Raw genomic sequence first — 18,596 nt, forward strand, 5'->3', positions numbered from 1 at the left:
AATTTTCTTTAAAATACTGTAACAAGACAAGCCTGCCTGTCAGTAAGAAGATAACAGGAACGGATCTAGCTGAACACTGTGAGCAGGACGCACCCCACTAGCTTGTAGGTTTAGCTGAACACTGTGAGGTGGACGCACCCCACTAACTTGTAGGTTTTGCTGAACACTGTGAGCAGCACGCACCCCACTAACTTGTAGGTTTAGCAGAACACTGTGAGCAGGACGCACTGCACTAACTGTAAATAGTCTAGCTGCCTGACTGTGGTACTAATAGGATCAAAAGAACACCAGCAATTTTCTTCAGGTAGCTGTATTTACTGTAACAAGACAAGCCTGCCTGTCAGTAAGAAGATAACAGAAATGGATCTAGCTGAACACTGTGAGCAGGACGCACCCCACTAGCTTGTAGGTTTAGCTGAACACTGTGAGGTGGACGCACCCCACTAACTTGTAGGTTTAGCTGAACACTGTGAGCAGGACGCACCCCACTTACTTGTAGGTTTAGCAGAACACTGTGGGCAGGACGCACTGCACTAACTGTAAATAGTCTAGCTGCCTGACTGTGGTACTAATAGGATCAAAAGAACACCAGTAATTTTCTTTAAAATACTGTAACAAGACAAGCCTGCCTGTCAGTAAGAAGATAACAGGAACGGATCTAGCTGAACACTGTGAGCAGGACGCACTGCACTAAATGTAAATAGTCTAGCTGCCTGACTGTGGCACTAATAGGATCAAAAGAACACCAGTAATTTTCTTCAAAATACTGTAACAAGACAAGCCTGCCTGTCAGTAGGAATATAACAGGAACGGATCTAGCTGAACACTGTGAGCAGGACGCACTGCACTAAATGTAAATAGTCTAGAAGATAACAGGAATGGATCTAGCTAAACTGAATACAGTGTATATATATATATATATGCAACACCTAGGATGCATATATATACACAATACACTTTAAGTGCAGCTAACTGACTGACTGTCCTGCCTAATCTAGCTAACTCAAATGAAATGACACTGTCTCTCTCTCTCTCTAAGCACACCGGAACACACTGCACAGGGCCGCCGTGCAGGCGGCCTTATATAGTGTGGGGCGTGTACTAAATCCCCTGAGCCATAATTGGCCAAAGCCTCCTTGGCTTTGGCCAATTATGGCTCTCTGTTAAGGCGGCGCTGTGATTGGCCAAGCATGCGGGTCATAGTGCATGCTTGGCCAATCATCAGCAAGCAATGCACTGCGATGCCGCAGTGAATTATGGGCCGTGACGCGCCACACGAATTTGGCGCGAACGGCCCATATCGTTCGCAATTCGACGAACGATCGAACAGCCGATGTTCGAGTCGAACATGGGTTCGACTCGAACACGAAGCTCATCCCTATTCATATGTATTATAATAGATATTTTGTTTTAAAAACTGTTCAATGAGTTAAATAGTGTTCAGATCACACCATGGCCTTAAAGTGCATCTAAAGGTAAAATGGGTAGTTATGGATAAAGTAAGAAAGGTTTAAAACTAGGGATGAGCTTCGAGTTCGGGTCGAACATGAGTTTGACTCAAACATTGGCTGTTCGCCAGTTCGCCGAACAGCGAACAATTTGGGTGTTTGCGGCAAATTCGAAAGCTGCGGAACACCCTTTAAAAGTCTATGGGAGAAATCAAAAGTGCTAATGTTAAAGGCTTATATGCATGGTATTGTCATAAAAAGTGTTTGGGGACCTGGGTCCTGCCCCAGGGGACATGTATCAATGCAAAAAGAAGTTTTAAAAACGCACGTTTTTTTGGGAGCAGTGATTTTAATAATGCTTAAAGTGAAACAATAAAAGTGTAATATTACTTTAAATTTCATACCTGGGGGGTGTCTATAGTACGCCTGTGAAGGGGCGCATGTTTCTCGTGTTTAAAACAGTCTGACAGCAAAATGACATTTCAAAGGAAAAAAAGTCATTTAAAACTACTTGCGGCCATAATGAATTGTTGGTCTGACAATACACATAAAAGTTCATTGATAAAAACGGCATGGGATTACCCCACAGGGGAACCCTGCGCCAAAATTTTAAAAAAATGGTGTGGGGGTCCCCTCAAAATCAATACCAGACCCTTATCCGAGCACGCAACCTGGCAGGCTGCAGGAAAAGAGGGGGGACGAGAGAGCGCCCCCCCTCCTGAACCATACCAAGCCACATGCTCTCAACATTGGGAGGGTGCTTTGAGGTAGCCCCCCAAAGCACCTTGCCCCCATGTTGATGGGGAGAAGGGCCTCATCCACACATCCCTTGCCCGGTGGTTGTGGGGGTCTGCAGGCAGGGGGCTTATCGGAATCTGGAAGCCCCCTTTAACAAGAGGACCCCCAGATCCCGCCCCCCCCTGTGTGAATTGTTAATGGGGTACAAATGTACCCCAACCATTTCACAAAAAAGTGTAAAAAAGATTAAAAAACACAAGAGACGGTTTTTGACAAGTCCTTAATTACATAGTTACATAGTAGGCGAGGTTGAAAAAAGACATAATTCCATCAAGTCCAACCTATGTGTGATTATGTGTCAGTATTACATTGTATATTCCTGTATGTTGCGGTCAATCAGGTGCTTATCTAATAGTTTCTTGAAGCTATCGATGCTCCACGCTGAGACCACCAACTGTGGAAGGGAATTCCACATCCTTGCCGCTCTTACAGTAAAGAACCCTTTACGTAGTTTAAGGTTAAACCTCTTTTCTTCTCATTTTAATGAGTGGCCACGAGTTTTGTTAAACTCTTCTGCAAAAAAGTTTTATTTCTATTGTAGGGTCACCAGTACGGTATTTGTATATTGAAATCATATCCCCTCTCAAGCGTCTCTTCTCCAGAGAGAATAAGTTCAGTGCTCGCAACCTTTCCTCATAATCAAGATCCTCCAGACCCTTTATTAGCTTTGTTGCCCTTCTTTGTACTCGCTCCATTTCCAGTACATCCTTCCTGAGGACTGGTGCCCAGAACTGGACAGCATACTCTAGGTGCGGCCAGACCAGAGTCTTGTAGAGTGGGAAAATTATCATTTTATCTCTGGAGTTGATCCCCTTTTTAATGCATGCCAATGTTCTGTTTGCTTTGTTAGCAGAAGCTTGGCATTGCATGCCATTGCTGAGCCTATCATCTACTAGGACCCCCAGGTCCTTTTCCATCCTAGATTCCCCCAGAGGTTCTCCCCCCAGTGTATAGATTGCATTCATATTTTTTGCCACCAAAATGCATTATTTTACATTTTTCTACATTGAACCTCATCTGCCATGTAGTTGCCCACCCTATTAATTTGTTCAGATCTTTTTGCAAGGTTTCCACATGCTGCGGAGAAGTTATCACCCTGCTTAGCTTAGTATCCTTTGCAAATACAGAGATTGATCTGTTTATCTCATCCTCCAGGTCGTTTATGAACAAATTGAATAGGATTGGTCCCAGCACAGAACCCTGGGGAACCCCACTACCCACCCCTGACCATTCCGAGTACTTCCCATTTATCACCACCCTCTGAACTCGCCCTTGTAGCCATTTTTTAATCCATGTACTCACCCTATGGTCCATGCCAACGTACCTTATTTTGTACAGTAAACGTTTATGGGGAACTGTGTCAAATGCTTTTGCAAAATCCAGATACACCACGTCTACGGACCTTCCTTTATCTAGATGGCAACTCACCTCCTCATAGAAGGTTAGTAGATTGGTTTAGCAAGAACGATTCTTCATGAATCCATGCTGATTACTGCTAATGATACCATTCTCATTACTAAAATCTTGTATATAGTCCCTTATCATCCCCTCGAAGAGTTTACATACTATTGATGTTAGGCTAACTGGTCTGTAATACCCAGGGATGTATTTTGGGCCCTTTTTAAATATTGGTGCTACATTGGCTTTTCTCCAATCAGCTGGTACCATTCCAGTCAGTAGACTGTCTGTAAAAATTAGGAACAACGGTCTGGCAATCACTTGACTGAGTTCCCTAAGTACCCTCGGATGCAAGCCATCTGGTCCCGGTGATTTATTAATGTTAAGTTTCTCAAGTCTAATTTTAATTCTGTCCTCTGTTAACCATGGAGGTGCTTCCTGTGTTGTGTCATGAGGATAAACACTGCAGTTTTGGTTACTGAAGCCCCCCGATTCACTCGTGAAGACTGAGGAGAAGAATAAATTCAATACCTTCGCCCTCTTCCCATCCTTTGTAACCAGATGTCCTTCCTCATTCTTTATAGGGCCATTATGGTCTGTCCTCCCTTTTTTACTGTTTACATACTTAAAGAATTTCTTGGGATTTTTTTTGCTCTCCTCCGCTATGTGTCTTTCATGTTCTATCTTAGCCGTCCTAATTGCACCCTTACATTTCTTGTTGCATTCTTTATAAAGTCTGAATGCTGAGGATGATCCCTCAACCTTGAATTTTTGAAGGCCTTCTCCTTTGCTTTTATATGCATTTTTACATTGGAGTTAAGCCATCCAGGACTTTTGTTCGCTCTCTTAAATTTATTACCCAATGGGATACATTGGCTAATGTATTTAATATACTCTTAAAGCAAACCCATCTCTCCTCCATATTCTCTGTTCCTAATATTTTATCCCATATTATGCCTTTTAGCAAGGTTTGTAGTTTAGGGTAGTTGGCTCTTTTGAAATTCAGTGTCTTTGTATTCCCTTTATGTTTCCTATTTGTGTGATTTATACTGAAACTAATTGACCTGTGATTGCTGTTACCTAAATTGCCCCGTATTTCCACATCCGTGATCAGGTCTGTATTGTTGATAATTAGGGATGAGCTTCGTGTTCGAGTCAAACCCATGTTCGACTCGAACATCGGCTGTTCGATCGTTCGTCGAATTGCGAACGATATGGGCCGTTCGCGCCAAATTCGTGTGGCGCGTCACGGCCCATAATTCACTGCGGCATCGCAGTGCATTGCTTGCTGATGATTGGCCAAGCATGCACTATGACCCGCATGCTTGGCCAATCACAGCGCCGCCTTAACAGAGAGCCATAATTGGCCAAAGCCAAGGAGGCTTTGGCCAATTATGGCTCAGGGGATTTAGTACACGCCCCACACTATATAAGGCCGCCTGCACGGCGGCCCTGTGCAGCGTGTTCCGGTGTGCTTAGAGAGAGAGAGAGACAGTGTCATTTCATTTGAGTTAGCTAGATTAGGCAGGACAGTCAGTCAGTTAGCTGCACTTAAAGTGTATTGTGTATATATATGCATCCCAGGTGTTGCATATATATATATATATATATATATATATACATACACTGTATTCAGTTTAGCTAGATCCGTTCCTGTTATCTTCTAGACTATTTACATTTAGTGCAGTGCGTCCTGCTCACAGTGTTCAGCTAGATCCGTTCCTGTTATCTTCTTACTGACAGGCAGGCTTGTCTTGTTACAGTATTTTAAAGAAAATTACTGGTGTTCTTTTGATCCTATTAGTACCACAGTCAGGCAGCTAGACTATTTACAGTTAGTGCAGTGCGTCCTGCTCACAGTGTTCTGCTAAACCTACAAGTAAGTGGGGTGCGTCCTGCTCACAGTGTTCAGCTAAACCTACAAGTTAGTGGGGTGCGTCCACCTCACAGTGTTCAGCTAAACCTACAAGCTAGTGGGGTGCGTCCTGCTCACAGTGTTCAGCTAGATCCATTTCTGTTATCTTCTTACTGACAGGCAGGCTTGTCTTGTTACAGTAAATACAGCTACCTGAAGAAAATTGCTGGTGTTCTTTTGATCCTATTAGTACCACAGTCAGGCAGCTAGACTATTTACAGTTAGTGCAGTGCGTCCTGCTCACAGTGTTCTGCTAAACCTACAAGTTAGTGGGGTGCGTCCTGCTCACAGTGTTCAGCTAAACCTACAAGTTAGTGGGGTGCGTCCACCTCACAGTGTTCAGCAAACCTACAAGCTAGTGTGGTGCGTCCTGCTCACAGTGTTCAGCTAGATCCGTTTCTGTTATCTTCTTACTGACAGGCAGGCTTGTCTTGTTACAGTAAATACAGCTACCTGAAGAAAATTGCTGGTGTTCTTTTGATCCTATTAGTACCACAGTCAGGCAGCTAGACTATTTACAGTTAGTGCAGTGCGTCCTGCTCACAGTGTTCTGCTAAACCTACAAGTTAGTGGGGTGCGTGCTGCTCACAGTGTTCAGCAAAACCTACAAGTTAGTGGGGTGCGTCCACCTCACAGTGTTCAGCTAAACCTACAAGCTAGTGGGGTGCGTCCTGCTCACAGTGTTCAGCTAGATCCGTTCCTGTTATCTTCTTACTGACAGGCAGGCTTGTCTTGTTACAGTATTTTAAAGAAAATTGCTGGTGTTCTTTTGATCCTATTAGTACCACAGTCAGGCAGCTAGACTATTTACAGTTAGTGCAGTGCGTCCTGCTCACAGTGTTCTGCTAAACCTACAAGTTAGTGGGGTGCGTCCTGCTCACAGTGTTCAGCTAAACCTACAAGTTAGTGGGGTGCGTCCACCTCACAGTGTTCAGCTAAACCTACAAGCTAGTGGGGTGCGTCCTGCTCACAGTGTTCAGCTACATCCGTTCCTGTTATCTTCTTACTGACAGGCAGGCTTGTCTTGTTACAGTATTTTAAAGAAAATTACTGGTGTTCTTTTGATCCTATTAGTACCACAGTCAGGCAGCTAGACTATTTACAGTTAGTGCAGTGCGTCCTGCTCACAGTGTTCTGCTAAACCTACAAGTAAGTGGGGTGCGTCCTGCTCACAGTGTTCAGCTAAACCTACAAGTTAGTGGGGTGCGTCCACCTCACAGTGTTCAGCTAAACCTACAAGCTAGTGGGGTGCGTCCTGCTCACAGTGTTCAGCTAGATCCATTTCTGTTATCTTCTTACTGACAGGCAGGCTTGTCTTGTTACAGTAAATACAGCTACCTGAAGAAAATTGCTGGTGTTCTTTTGATCCTATTAGTACCACAGTCAGGCAGCTAGACTATTTACAGTTAGTGCAGTGCGTCCTGCTCACAGTGTTCTGCTAAACCTACAAGTTAGTGGGGTGCGTCCTGCTCACAGTGTTCAGCTAAACCTACAAGTTAGTGGGGTGCGTCCACCTCACAGTGTTCAGCAAACCTACAAGCTAGTGTGGTGCGTCCTGCTCACAGTGTTCAGCTAGATCCGTTTCTGTTATCTTCTTACTGACAGGCAGGCTTGTCTTGTTACAGTAAATACAGCTACCTGAAGAAAATTGCTGGTGTTCTTTTGATCCTATTAGTACCACAGTCAGGCAGCTAGACTATTTACAGTTAGTGCAGTGCGTCCTGCTCACAGTGTTCTGCTAAACCTACAAGTTAGTGGGGTGCGTGCTGCTCACAGTGTTCAGCAAAACCTACAAGTTAGTGGGGTGCGTCCACCTCACAGTGTTCAGCTAAACCTACAAGCTAGTGGGGTGCGTCCTGCTCACAGTGTTCAGCTAGATCCGTTCCTGTTATCTTCTTACTGACAGGCAGGCTTGTCTTGTTACAGTATTTTAAAGAAAATTGCTGGTGTTCTTTTGATCCTATTAGTACCACAGTCAGGCAACTAGACTATTTACAGTTAGTGCAGTGCGTCCTGCTCACAGTGTTCTGCTAAACCTACAAGTTAGTGGGGTGCGTCCTGCTCACAGTGTTCAGCTAAACCTACAAGTTAGTGGGGTGCGTCCACCTCACAGTGTTCAGCTAAACCTACAAGCTAGTGGGGTGCGTCCTGCTCACAGTGTTCAGCTACATCCGTTCCTGTTATCTTCTTACTGACAGGCAGGCTTGTCTTGTTACAGTATTTTAAAGAAAATTGCTGGTGTTCTTTTGATCCTATTAGTACCACAGTCAGGCAGCTAGACTATTTACAGTTAGTGCAGTGCGTCTTGCTCACAGTGTTCTGCTAAACCTACAAGTTAGTGAGGTGCGTCTTGCTCACAGTGTTCAGCTAAAGCTACCTGTAGAAGGTTGGTGGTGTTCTCATACTACAGGCAGGCAGTTGATTTTGCTAGCTGCAGTATCAGTACATATATATATATATATATATATATATATATCCCAGCTTAGTGCAGCTACAGGCCATTAGTATGTCTGGAAGGCCAAGAAGGAGAGGCAGACAGTCACAAGCCAATAAGGGAGGGCAAGCAGGCTCTGTGTCTAGTGCTGGTCGTGGAGACGGTGCATCCTCATCAGCATGTGGCCATGGGACACGCTTGGCCTTTTTTTCGGCAGCTGGCCATGTTGAGCCGCAACATGCGGAAGACTTGGTCGAGTGGATGACCAAGCCGTCCTCATCCTCCTCATCCTCTCTCACCCATGCCCAGGGTACTTTGTCTGGCAAAGCAGCGGCGTCTTCCCTCGGCTCAATGTCATCAGTGACTCCTTCCCTAGCCCCACCATGTCCTCCTGAGGAGTCCCTCGAACTGTTTGACCACAGTGTTGGGTACATGCTCCAGGAGGATGCCCAGCGTTTGGAAGGCTCTGATGATGATACTGAGCTCGATGAAGGCAGTAACACGAGCACGGACAGAGGGGGTGCCCAAGAAGGACAGCAATCTGGCAGTCATGCTCCCCCTGCTGCAGCATACTGCCAGGTTTGCTCCAGTGATGAGGAGGGAGGGGATGATGAGGTTACTGACTCAACGTGGGTGCCTGATAGGAGAGAGGAGGAGGAGGAGGAGGAGGAGGCGGCACATCACCAACGAGGCAGGATGCCCTCCAGGGGCCAGCCTAAGGGCAGCACATTGACTGCATCACACCCCAAAGCTCCACATGTGCAGGGCACTGCAGTCTCTGCGCGTTATTCAAAAAGTTCTTTGGTGTGGGCCTTTTTTGAGACGAGTGCATCAGATCGCACCGCTGCTATTTGCAACATATGTCTCAAGCGTATCTCGCGTGGCCAAAACATCTCCCGCTTGGGTACCACATGCTTGACCAGACATATGTTGACCTGCCATGCAGTTCGTTGGCAAGCGTATCTAAAAGACCCACACCAAAGAACAAAGAGGACCTCTGCTTGCTCCTCATCAGCTGAGATTTCCAACCCCACTAGACCTTCAGTCCTCTCTGAGACCTGCACTGAGAGGAATGAAGGTGTAGAATTAGGTGTGTCACAGCCACGTACTTGTGGGCAATCTGATTTTGGTACACCGACGTCAGATTGTACCAGGCAAATTTCCCTGCCCCAGCTGCTGCACCGCCGAAAGAAGTTTGCTCCCAGCCATCCACATGCCCAGCGGTTGAATGCTAGCTTGGCAAAATTGCTAGCACTTCAACTGCTGCCTTTTCAGTTGGTAGACTCTGCCCCCTTCCGTGAGTTTGTGGAATGTGCAGTTCCTCAGTGGCAGGTACCCAAACGCCACTTTTTCTCACGGAAGGCGATTCCGGCTCTCTACCAGCATGTGGAAGGCAATGTCCATGCCTCGCTGGACAGGGCGGTCAGCGGTAAGGTGCATATTACCGCTGACTCATGGTCCAGCAGGCATGGACAGGGACGTTACCTAAGTTTCACGGCGCATTGGGTGACTCTGCTGGCAGCTGGGAAGGATGCAGGACAAGGTGCAGTAGTGTTGGAGGTTGTTCCGCCACCACGCCTCCAAAATGCTAATGATTGTGACACACCTCTCTCCTCCACCCCCTCCTCTTCTTCTTCCTCCATGGCCTCTTCCTCGGAACCAGCGGTGCTCCGTAGTCGTTCAAGGGGCTACGCAAGTACGCAGGCCAAAAGATGCCATGCGGTGCTTGAGCTGGTGTGCTTGGGGGACAGGAGCCACACTGGGGCAGAGGTTCTGTCAGCTCTGCAGGGGCAGGTTCAGAGGTGGTTGATGCCACGCCAACTTAAGGCAGGAATGGTGGTTTGCGACAATGGCACCAACCTCCTCTCTGCCCTCCGACAGGGACAAATGACCCATGTGCCCTGTTTGGCTCACGTCCTTAACTTGGTGGTGCAGCGGTTCTTGGGCAGGTACCCGGGCTTTCAGGATGTCCTGAGGCAGGCCAGGAAAGTCTGTGTGCATTTCCACCGGTCATATAATGCCAGTGCTCGGCTGACGGACCTCCAAAAGGAGTTTAACCTGCCCAAGAACTGCCTAATCTGTGACATGCCCACCAGGTGGAACTCAACGTTGGCCATGCTGCAGCGGCTGCACACGCAGCAGAGGGCCATCAATGAGTACCTGTGCGACTATGGCACCAGGACAGGGTCAGGGGAGCTTGGTTTTTTTTCCCCACGCCAGTGGGCCATGATCAGGGATGCATGCACTGTCCTGTCACCATTTGAGGAGGCCACGAGGATGGTGAGCAGTGACAGTGCATGCATCAGTGACACTGTCCCCCTTGTCCACCTGTTGGAGCACACGCTGCGTGGAATAATGGACAGGGCACTTGAGGCAGAACAGAGGCAGGAAGAGGAGGACTTCCTTAGCTCTCAAGGCCCCCTTTATCCAGACAGTGTTCCTGCGTGCCCGCCGATCACACAGGAAGAGGACGAGGAGGAAGAGGAGGAGGAGGAGGAGGAGGAAGATTGTGTCAGTATGGAGGTGGAGCCTGGCACTCAGCATCAGCAGCAGTCTTTAAGGGATCAGTCCCAAGAAACACATGGACTTGTACGTGGCTGGGAGGAGGTGGCTGCGGACCATGTCGTCCTTAGTGACCCAGAGGACTCCGGACCGAATGCCTCAGCAAACCTACGCTGCATGGCCTCCCTGATCCTGCAAAGCCTGCGTAAGGATCCTCGTATTCGTGGTATCAAGGAGAAGGACCAATACTGGCTGGCAACCCTCCTTGATCCACGTTACAAGGGTAAGGTTGCGGACCTTATCTTGCCATCGCAGAGGGAGCAGAGGATGAAACATCTTCGGGAGGCCTTGCAGAAAGGTCTGTGCAACGCGTTCCCAGAGACTGGGAGGTTACAAACTCCTGTTTCTGGACAACGTGTTGCTGAGGCTTCGGTCAGTCAAAGAAGGAGCGGTGGAGAAGGTGGCCGTCTGACCGATGCGTTCAGACAATTTTTTGGTCCGCAGCCCCAAGGTATGATCGGTTCCAGCAACCATCGCCAGCGTCTGTTTTACATGGTGCAGGAATACCTAGGGGCAAGATCAGACTTGGACACCTTTCCCACCGAAAATCCTCTGGGTTACTGGGTCTTGAGGATGGATCACTGGCCAGAGCTTGCACAGTATGCAATTGAGCTACTGGCCTGTCCTGCATCCAGCGTTCTTTCGGAACGCACATTCAGTGCTGCTGGAGGCGTGGTAACCGATCACAGGGTGCGTCTGTCCACTGACTCGGTCGATCGACTGACCTTCATAAAAATGAATGAGTCTTGGATCACCACCAGCTACCAAGCACCTGATGCTGATGTAACTGAATAATTTTTTTTGAAATCTCAGATCCCTTCAAAGACTGCCTATGCTGATGCTGAGTGACTATTCCTGAGTAATTATCCTCTTCCTCCTCAATCATCACGCTGATAGCTTGTAAGAGCATTTTTGGTTCTGGGCGCCACCACCAGTGCCTAAGGCACAATTTTTCAGCCCCTGTTTAACAGGGGTGTGTAATTACGATTTTTGATGTAATACTTTGCAGCAGGGCTCGTTCCTGCATTCCAACTAGAGTGTCTGTGAGGGGTTGCAGTGTTGTGGCACCAGCACCAGTGCCTAAGGCCCAATTTTTCAGCCCTTGTTTAACAGGGGCGTGTAATTACAATTTTTGATGCAATACTTTGCAGCAGGGCTCGTTCCTGCATTCCAACTAGAGTGTCTGTGAGGGGTTGCAGTGTTGTGGCACCAGCACCAGTGCCTAAGGCCTAATTTTTCAGCTCCTGTTCAACAGGGGCATGTAATTACAATTCTTGATCTAATATTTCACAGCAGAGCCCTGTGAGGGCTTACAGTGTTGTGGCCACAGCAACACCTAAGGCCCAAATTTCTGCTGAGTATATAGGGCAGGACCCTACTTTCAAACAACTAACTTACAAACGACTCCTACTTGCAAATGGAAGGAGACAACAGGAAGTGAGAATAAATCTACCCCTAGGAAGGGAAATTCTCTCCTGTAAGAGTTAATATGGGAAAAACATTTCTCCTTTCCACTGATGCTTTCCAATCCATTGGGACAAAAAGTGAGGTGAAATCTTCTGAAGAGGAGGAAAGACAGCAAAACAAATGTCACAGGGGTGATAACCCTTCCCTATGTTTTCCAAAAAGCTTAAAAAAGATTTTTTGGCTGGAGCTAAACACGTTAAAAATGTACCCGTTCAAAATTACAAAGAGATTCTACTTAACAACAAACCTACAGCCTGTATACTGCTGTTCAGAGTATATAGGGCCTGGTGGCCCCACACCTTTCCTTATTTTAATTTGGGTGCGGGGTTCCCCTTAATATCCATACAAGACCCAAAGGGCCTGGTAATGGACTGGGGGGTACCCATGCCGTTTGTCTCACTGATTTTCATCCATATTGCCAGGACCCGACATTACATTAAACCCGCAAGCAGTTTTAAATGAGATTTTTTCCTTTAAAAATGACATTTGGTGCAGGGACTGTTCTAAACACGGGAAACACGCGTCACTTTACAGGCATACTATAGACACCCCTCAGGTACGATATTTAAAGGAATATTTCACTTTTTTTTTTTTTACTTTAAGCATCATTAAAATCACTGCTCCCGAAAAAACGGCCGTTTTTAAAAGTTTTTTTTGCATTGATACATGTCCCCTGGGGTAGGACCCGGGTCCCCAAACCCTTTTTAGGACAATACCATGCAAATTAGCCTTTAAAATGAGCACTTTTGATTTCGAACGTTCGAGTCCCATAGACGTCAATGAGGTTCTAACGTTCGTGCGAACTTTCGGTCCGTTCGCAGGTTCTGGTGCGAACCGAACCGGGGGGTGTTCGGCTCATCCCTATTGGTAATCAGTAGATCCAGTAATGTTTTATTTCTAGTTGGTGCGTCTACCATCTGACCCATAAAATTGTCCTGCAAGACATTAGGGAACTGGCGAGCCTTAGATTAATGCACGGTTGCCTCCGCCCAGTCTATGTCTGGATAATTAAAAACCCCCATTATGATAACACTTCCCATCCTTGCTGCTAATCCAAATTGTGATAGGAGATCTGTCTCCACTTCCTCCCTCAGGTTAAGGGGCCTATAGCATACTCCCAGTATTATTTTCCCCTTAGCTTCATCCCTTTGGAGCTCTACCCATAAGGATTCCACTTCCTCCCTAGCTCCCTCAGTGAAGTCATCTCTCACATTCACTTGTACATTATTCTTGATATATAGGCATACCCCTCCCCTTTTTTTACCCTCTCTATCCTTGCAGTAAAGGGTATACCCTTGAATGTTTGCCAGCCAATCATGAGAGCTGTTGAACCAGGTCTCTGAAATTCCCACAAAATCCAAATCCTCCTCGTACAACAGTATCTCTAGTTCACCCATCTTGTCCGCCATGCTCCTGGCATTGATGAACATGCCACATAGTTTAGACCGGTGTCCTCGTATTGGGTGTTTCGAGATTGCAACTAGGACTTGCTACTATACTTACCTTGTGTTTTTGTGCTTTGGTCAACCTACCACTAATGCCCCCAATACTACCCTCTGGAATATCTTCCGCACTGACTATCTCTACCTCTGGACCCTCCCCCCATCGCCTAGTTTAAAAACCCCTCTAACTTTTTGGCCATCTTCATTCCCAGCAGATCTGCACCCTCCTCATTTAGGTGCAGTCCGTCCCTTCTATAGTACCGGTTATCGACTGAGAAGTCGGCCCAGTCCTCCAGGAACCCAAACCCCTCCTTACTACACCAGCTCTTCAGCCACTTGTTTACTTCCCTAATCTCCCTCTGCCTTTCTGGTGTGGCTCGATGTACCGGTAGTATTCCTGAGAATACTACCTTGGAGGTCCTTTTCCTCAATTTAGCTCCTCAATTTAGCTTATTAATTTCTTCTTCTTTCGGCTTCTTCTTCCATCTTCTTTCTTCAGGTGTTCTTTCAGTGTTCTTCTTCTTCCTCCATCTTCTTCTTCTCCATCTTCTTCTTCCTCCGCTCTTCTTGTCCCACATCTTCCTCCAGGCTTCTTCTCTGCTCTGTCCGCACAATCCGCCTCAGTGGGAGTCTTCAGCGGTGACGCTTCGCTTCTTCTGACGTTTCTTATAACAACCCGGTTACGTGACCCCGCCCCCTCTGACAACACGGGGAAAGCCTCAGGGAAGTCCGTGAATTCCCCGTGTGTTAGAGGAGGGCGGGGCCACCCGGTGACCCCGCCCTCCTTTAACGCACAGTGAATTCACGGGACTTCCCTGAGGCTTTCCCCGATTTGTCAGAGGGGTGGTCACTTAACCGGGTTATATAAGAAATGTCAGAAGAAGCGAAGCGTCACACGGCTGAAGACTCCCACTGGGGTGGAACGTGCGGATGGAGCGGAGAAGAAGCCTGGAGGAAGATGCGGGACGAGATTTTGAGGGGGACCCCCACGCCATTTTTTTTATTTTGGCGCGGGGTTCCCCTTAATATCCATACTTTAGGGGGACCCCCACGCCATTTTTTTAAAAAAAATTTGGCACGGGGTTCCCCTTAATATCGATACCAGACCCTGTGGGGAAATCCCATGCCTTTTTTATCAATTAACTTTTATGTGTATTGTCGGACCGACAATTCATTATAGCCGCGAGTAGTTTTAAATGACTTTTTTTCCTTTTGAAATGTCATTTTGCTGTCAGACTGTTCTAAACACGGGAAACATGCGCCCCTTTATAGGCATACTATAGACACCCCCCAGGTACGAAATTTAAAGGAATATTACACTTTTATTGTTTCACTTTAATCATTATTAAAATCACTGCTCCCGAAAAAACGTCCGTTTTTAAAACTTCTTTTTGCATTGATACATGTCCCCTGGGGCAGGACCCGGGTCCCCAAAAACTTTTTCTGACAATAACTTGCATATAAGCCTTTAATATTAGCACTTTTGATTATTCATGTTTGTGTCCCATAGACTTTAACGGTGTTCGCATGTTCAAACAAATATTTTGCCTGTTCGCATGTTCTGATGCCAACCGAATCGGGGGATGTTCAGCTCATCCCTAGTTAGAACTACTATTGGGTTTACATTACTGTCCCTATCAGGGAGATCTACTGTATTTGCCCTGGTGATCATTGGCAACTGAACTTAAAATAGGGAAACATTTTTAAAAAATTGAGCTGTCACCAGAAAAGTTTTAAAGTGGAAATCTACCAATGGGGAAATCTTTCTGAGGACAACTGCCTAAGGGGATTTCCCTCACTTTGGGAAATCCCCCCCCCCCCGATAAGACAGATGGCAAAAAGTTTTCCAGGGGTGTAACTACGCTACTACTTGCTACTCTATCCACATGAGAAAAATATGTTTTGGCTTTTGAAAAGTATTAGTGCTATAAAACATATTAAGTAGTAGACATGTGCAATTCGTTTTGTTCCGAAATAGTTTTTTCATGAATTTGAGCAAAGTCGTTAATTTGGAAATATCCGAATAATCGAATATTCGTAAATTTGCATATTCCAAAATTCGTAAAGTTGAATTTTCGTAATTTCGTAAATTCGAATATTCAAACATTCGGAAATTCGGAGATAAGAACGAAAATTCAAAAGAACAAAAATCTGAAAATAAGAACGAGAATTCGAACACCCAAAAATTCAAAAACCTGAAATAATAACTAACTAATAATAACTTAACTGTTACTAACTATTAAATTATGGGTATTGGAATTTCCTTTCAAATTTGGCTTTCATTAGAGAATGTAAGGAATATGAATTTATCCGAAGTTATGAATAACGAATGCCATATCTAAACGAATGGAATGTAACGAATTAATAAAATTAAATAACAATAATAATGCTAATAAAAACATTTTATTTCTATTATTATTATTAATTCATTCCGTTTCATTTGTCTAGATGCGGCATTCATTATTTCGGATAATTTGTAACTTTGGATAACTTTGTATTCGTTACGTTGAATACAACCAAATTTGAAAGGAAATTACAATAGTTAGTTATTATTAGTTGTTTAGTTATTATTTACAATTTTCGGATTTTAATTTTTTTGGATTTTCGGAATTTCAAATTTTCGGATTTTCGAATTTCTGAATTTTCGAACTGACAAATTTTTGAATTTTTTTAATTTACGAATTTACGGATTTTCACATTTTCAAATTAACAAATTTCGATCATAATGAATGACCCAAAAAACGAAAAAACAAACAAAAAAGCAAATTAAACGAAAATGAATGAATTTTTTGGCAGTGCTAATGTCTATTAAGTAGATCAAATAAAGGCCACATGGGTAACAATTAAATCTAATACCCATATGCATTCAATTCTGGTGAAGGAAGAATATGTTAAGGGTTCTTAGAATTTAATCCAGAGAAATCAAAAAGAGTTGTTTGGGATAGTGGGTACATTTTCATTTATGTTTATTGCAGTTCATTGATTTCTTGTAATTTGTCATTCAGATATTGATAATAAGTTATAACTAACTCTTTATTTTCAGGAAGCAATATCATATGGCCGGTACTCGGAGTTTTAGCTTTACTGCTGTTGCTTGTTGTCATCTTGCTGTTTGTAAAGAAGAGAAAATTATCTTCATTATTTTCTTCGTTATGTCACCAACAAAATTCAGGTAATCATGGCCCTGTGCTTATTTGAAATTGAAACATTTATAGAAATGGTACATAAAGGCATGGATGATCGAGTTTGGGGTGGAGGAACCTGACTGGCCTGGCTTGCAGTCTCTGCTCTAATTCATCCCAAAGGTGTTCTATCGGGTTGAGGTCAGTCAAGTTTCTCCACCCCAAACTCACTCATCCATGTCTTTATGGACCTGGCTTTGTGCACTGGTCCAAATCATTAGGTGGAGGGGGGATTATGATGTGGGGTTATTTTTCAGGGGTTGGGCTTGACTGGCCTTGCTCGCAGTCTCGGTTATAATTCACCCCAAAGGTGTTCTGTTGGGTTGAGGTCAGGACTCTGTGCCAAGTTCCTCCACCCCAAACTCGCTCATCCATGTCTTTATGGAACTTGCTTTGTGCACTGGTGCACAGTCATGTTGGAACAGGAAGGGGCCATCCCCAAATGGTTCCCACATAGTTGGGAGCATGAAATTGTCCAAAATGCCTTGGTATGCTGACGCCTTAGGAGTTCCTTTACTGGAACTAAGGGGCCAAACCCAACCCTCAAAAAACAACCCCACACCATAATCCCCCCTTCCACCAAATGATTTGGACTAGTGCACAAAGCAAGGTCCATAAAGACATGGATGAGTGAGTTTGGGGTGGAGGAACTTGACTGGCCTCCACAGAGTCCTGACCTCAACCCGATAGAACACCTTTGCGATGAATTAGAGCGGAGACTGTGAGCCAGGCCTTCTCGTCCAACATCAGTGCCTGACCTCACAAATGCGCTTCTGGAAGAATGGTCAAACATTCCCATAGACACACTCCTAAACCTTGTGGACAGCCTTTCCAGAAGAGTTGAAGCTGTTATAGCTGCAAAGGGTGGGCCAACTCAATATTGAACCCTACGGACTAAGACTGGGATGCCATTAAAGTTCGTGTGCGTGTAAAGGCAGGTGTCCCAATACATTTGGTGATATAGTGTATATAGTTCCTATATTGTCAGGACCACCAAGTGGCTAAAATATGATTTATTTCTTTTTCCTGATTGAGGCATATATGGAAAAAGAAACACAGTATGGCCCCTAGTTGGCGCCGATAAAATATGAAGTATATATCAGAGAAATATGGCAATTTTCATTTTAAATGTGCAGATTTTTGTTACATTTGCACAAGGGATATTTTATACATAAACCCTTCCAAGCTTATTAAGGAACGCTCTGCCTTTGAAATGGAGCGCATGTCAGCTTTGCATTGCTGGGGTCATTACTTTTGGTTTGGTGCTGTCACGGTCTCATTGTGGTTAGTTGGATATTTTGGTTTTTCGAAGTACTACTCATTAGCTTTGTGAAAATTAGTAACTTATTTTCTTTAAAACTAATTTGAATGTTTATAACTAACTATACAAACAAAGATATCTTTTTTTTAATGTTACCTAACGATGAAATGTGTTTTGTTCCAGAATCCACCTTTGATAAAGATCGCCCTCGGTGAGTAGTCACTCCCATTTGTTTCTTTAAATTCTTATATAAGGGTACATACAGTCTGTGACCTGTTTGATTGCTTTTGGTGCCGCTCAAAGTACAGGTGAAAGCATACCCCTGTGTCGTAGAACATGGGGTGCAGGCAGAGGCGTAACCACCACAAGGCAAACAAGGCGTTTGCCTTGGGCGGTATTTTCCGGGGGGGCAGAAGGGCAGAGGCGGCTCTTTAACCACTTCCCATCCTTTCTGTGGTTGTACCGGGATGAAACCTGTTACTGCAGTCATCACTCCGGTATTGTTTTTTAGAGCTGCTGGTCGGCTCTCTTGTAATAGCAATCAGAGCAGCTTACTAGCAGCTTAATTGCTATTACCAGCATTGGGATAGGACGTTCCACCCTTCCCCTCACCTTCTGCAGCTCTCTCTGGCTCTTCCATCCCCCCGGGAGACCCAAGCAACCAGCCGGTGGGTCTGCCAGCTGCCTGG

General features: G+C 45.2%; 1 protein-coding gene across 1 annotated transcript in view; it reads left to right on the forward strand.

Moving 5' to 3' along the window:
• Window positions 1-18,596, forward strand: part of LOC141116937 (Fc receptor-like protein 5) — a 119,224-nt gene that overhangs the window by 92,877 nt on the left and 7,751 nt on the right. The window contains exons 10-11 of the mRNA XM_073609448.1: window positions 16,508-16,636; window positions 18,091-18,118. Of these exons, the coding sequence (XP_073465549.1) occupies window positions 16,508-16,636; window positions 18,091-18,118 (157 nt within the window). The remainder of the gene's footprint in view (window positions 1-16,507; window positions 16,637-18,090; window positions 18,119-18,596) is intronic.

The sequence above is a fragment of the Aquarana catesbeiana genome, linkage group LG13 (genome assembly GCF_042186555.1).
Source record: "Aquarana catesbeiana isolate 2022-GZ linkage group LG13, ASM4218655v1, whole genome shotgun sequence".
NCBI classification, from domain to species: Eukaryota; Metazoa; Chordata; class Amphibia; order Anura; family Ranidae; genus Aquarana; species Aquarana catesbeiana.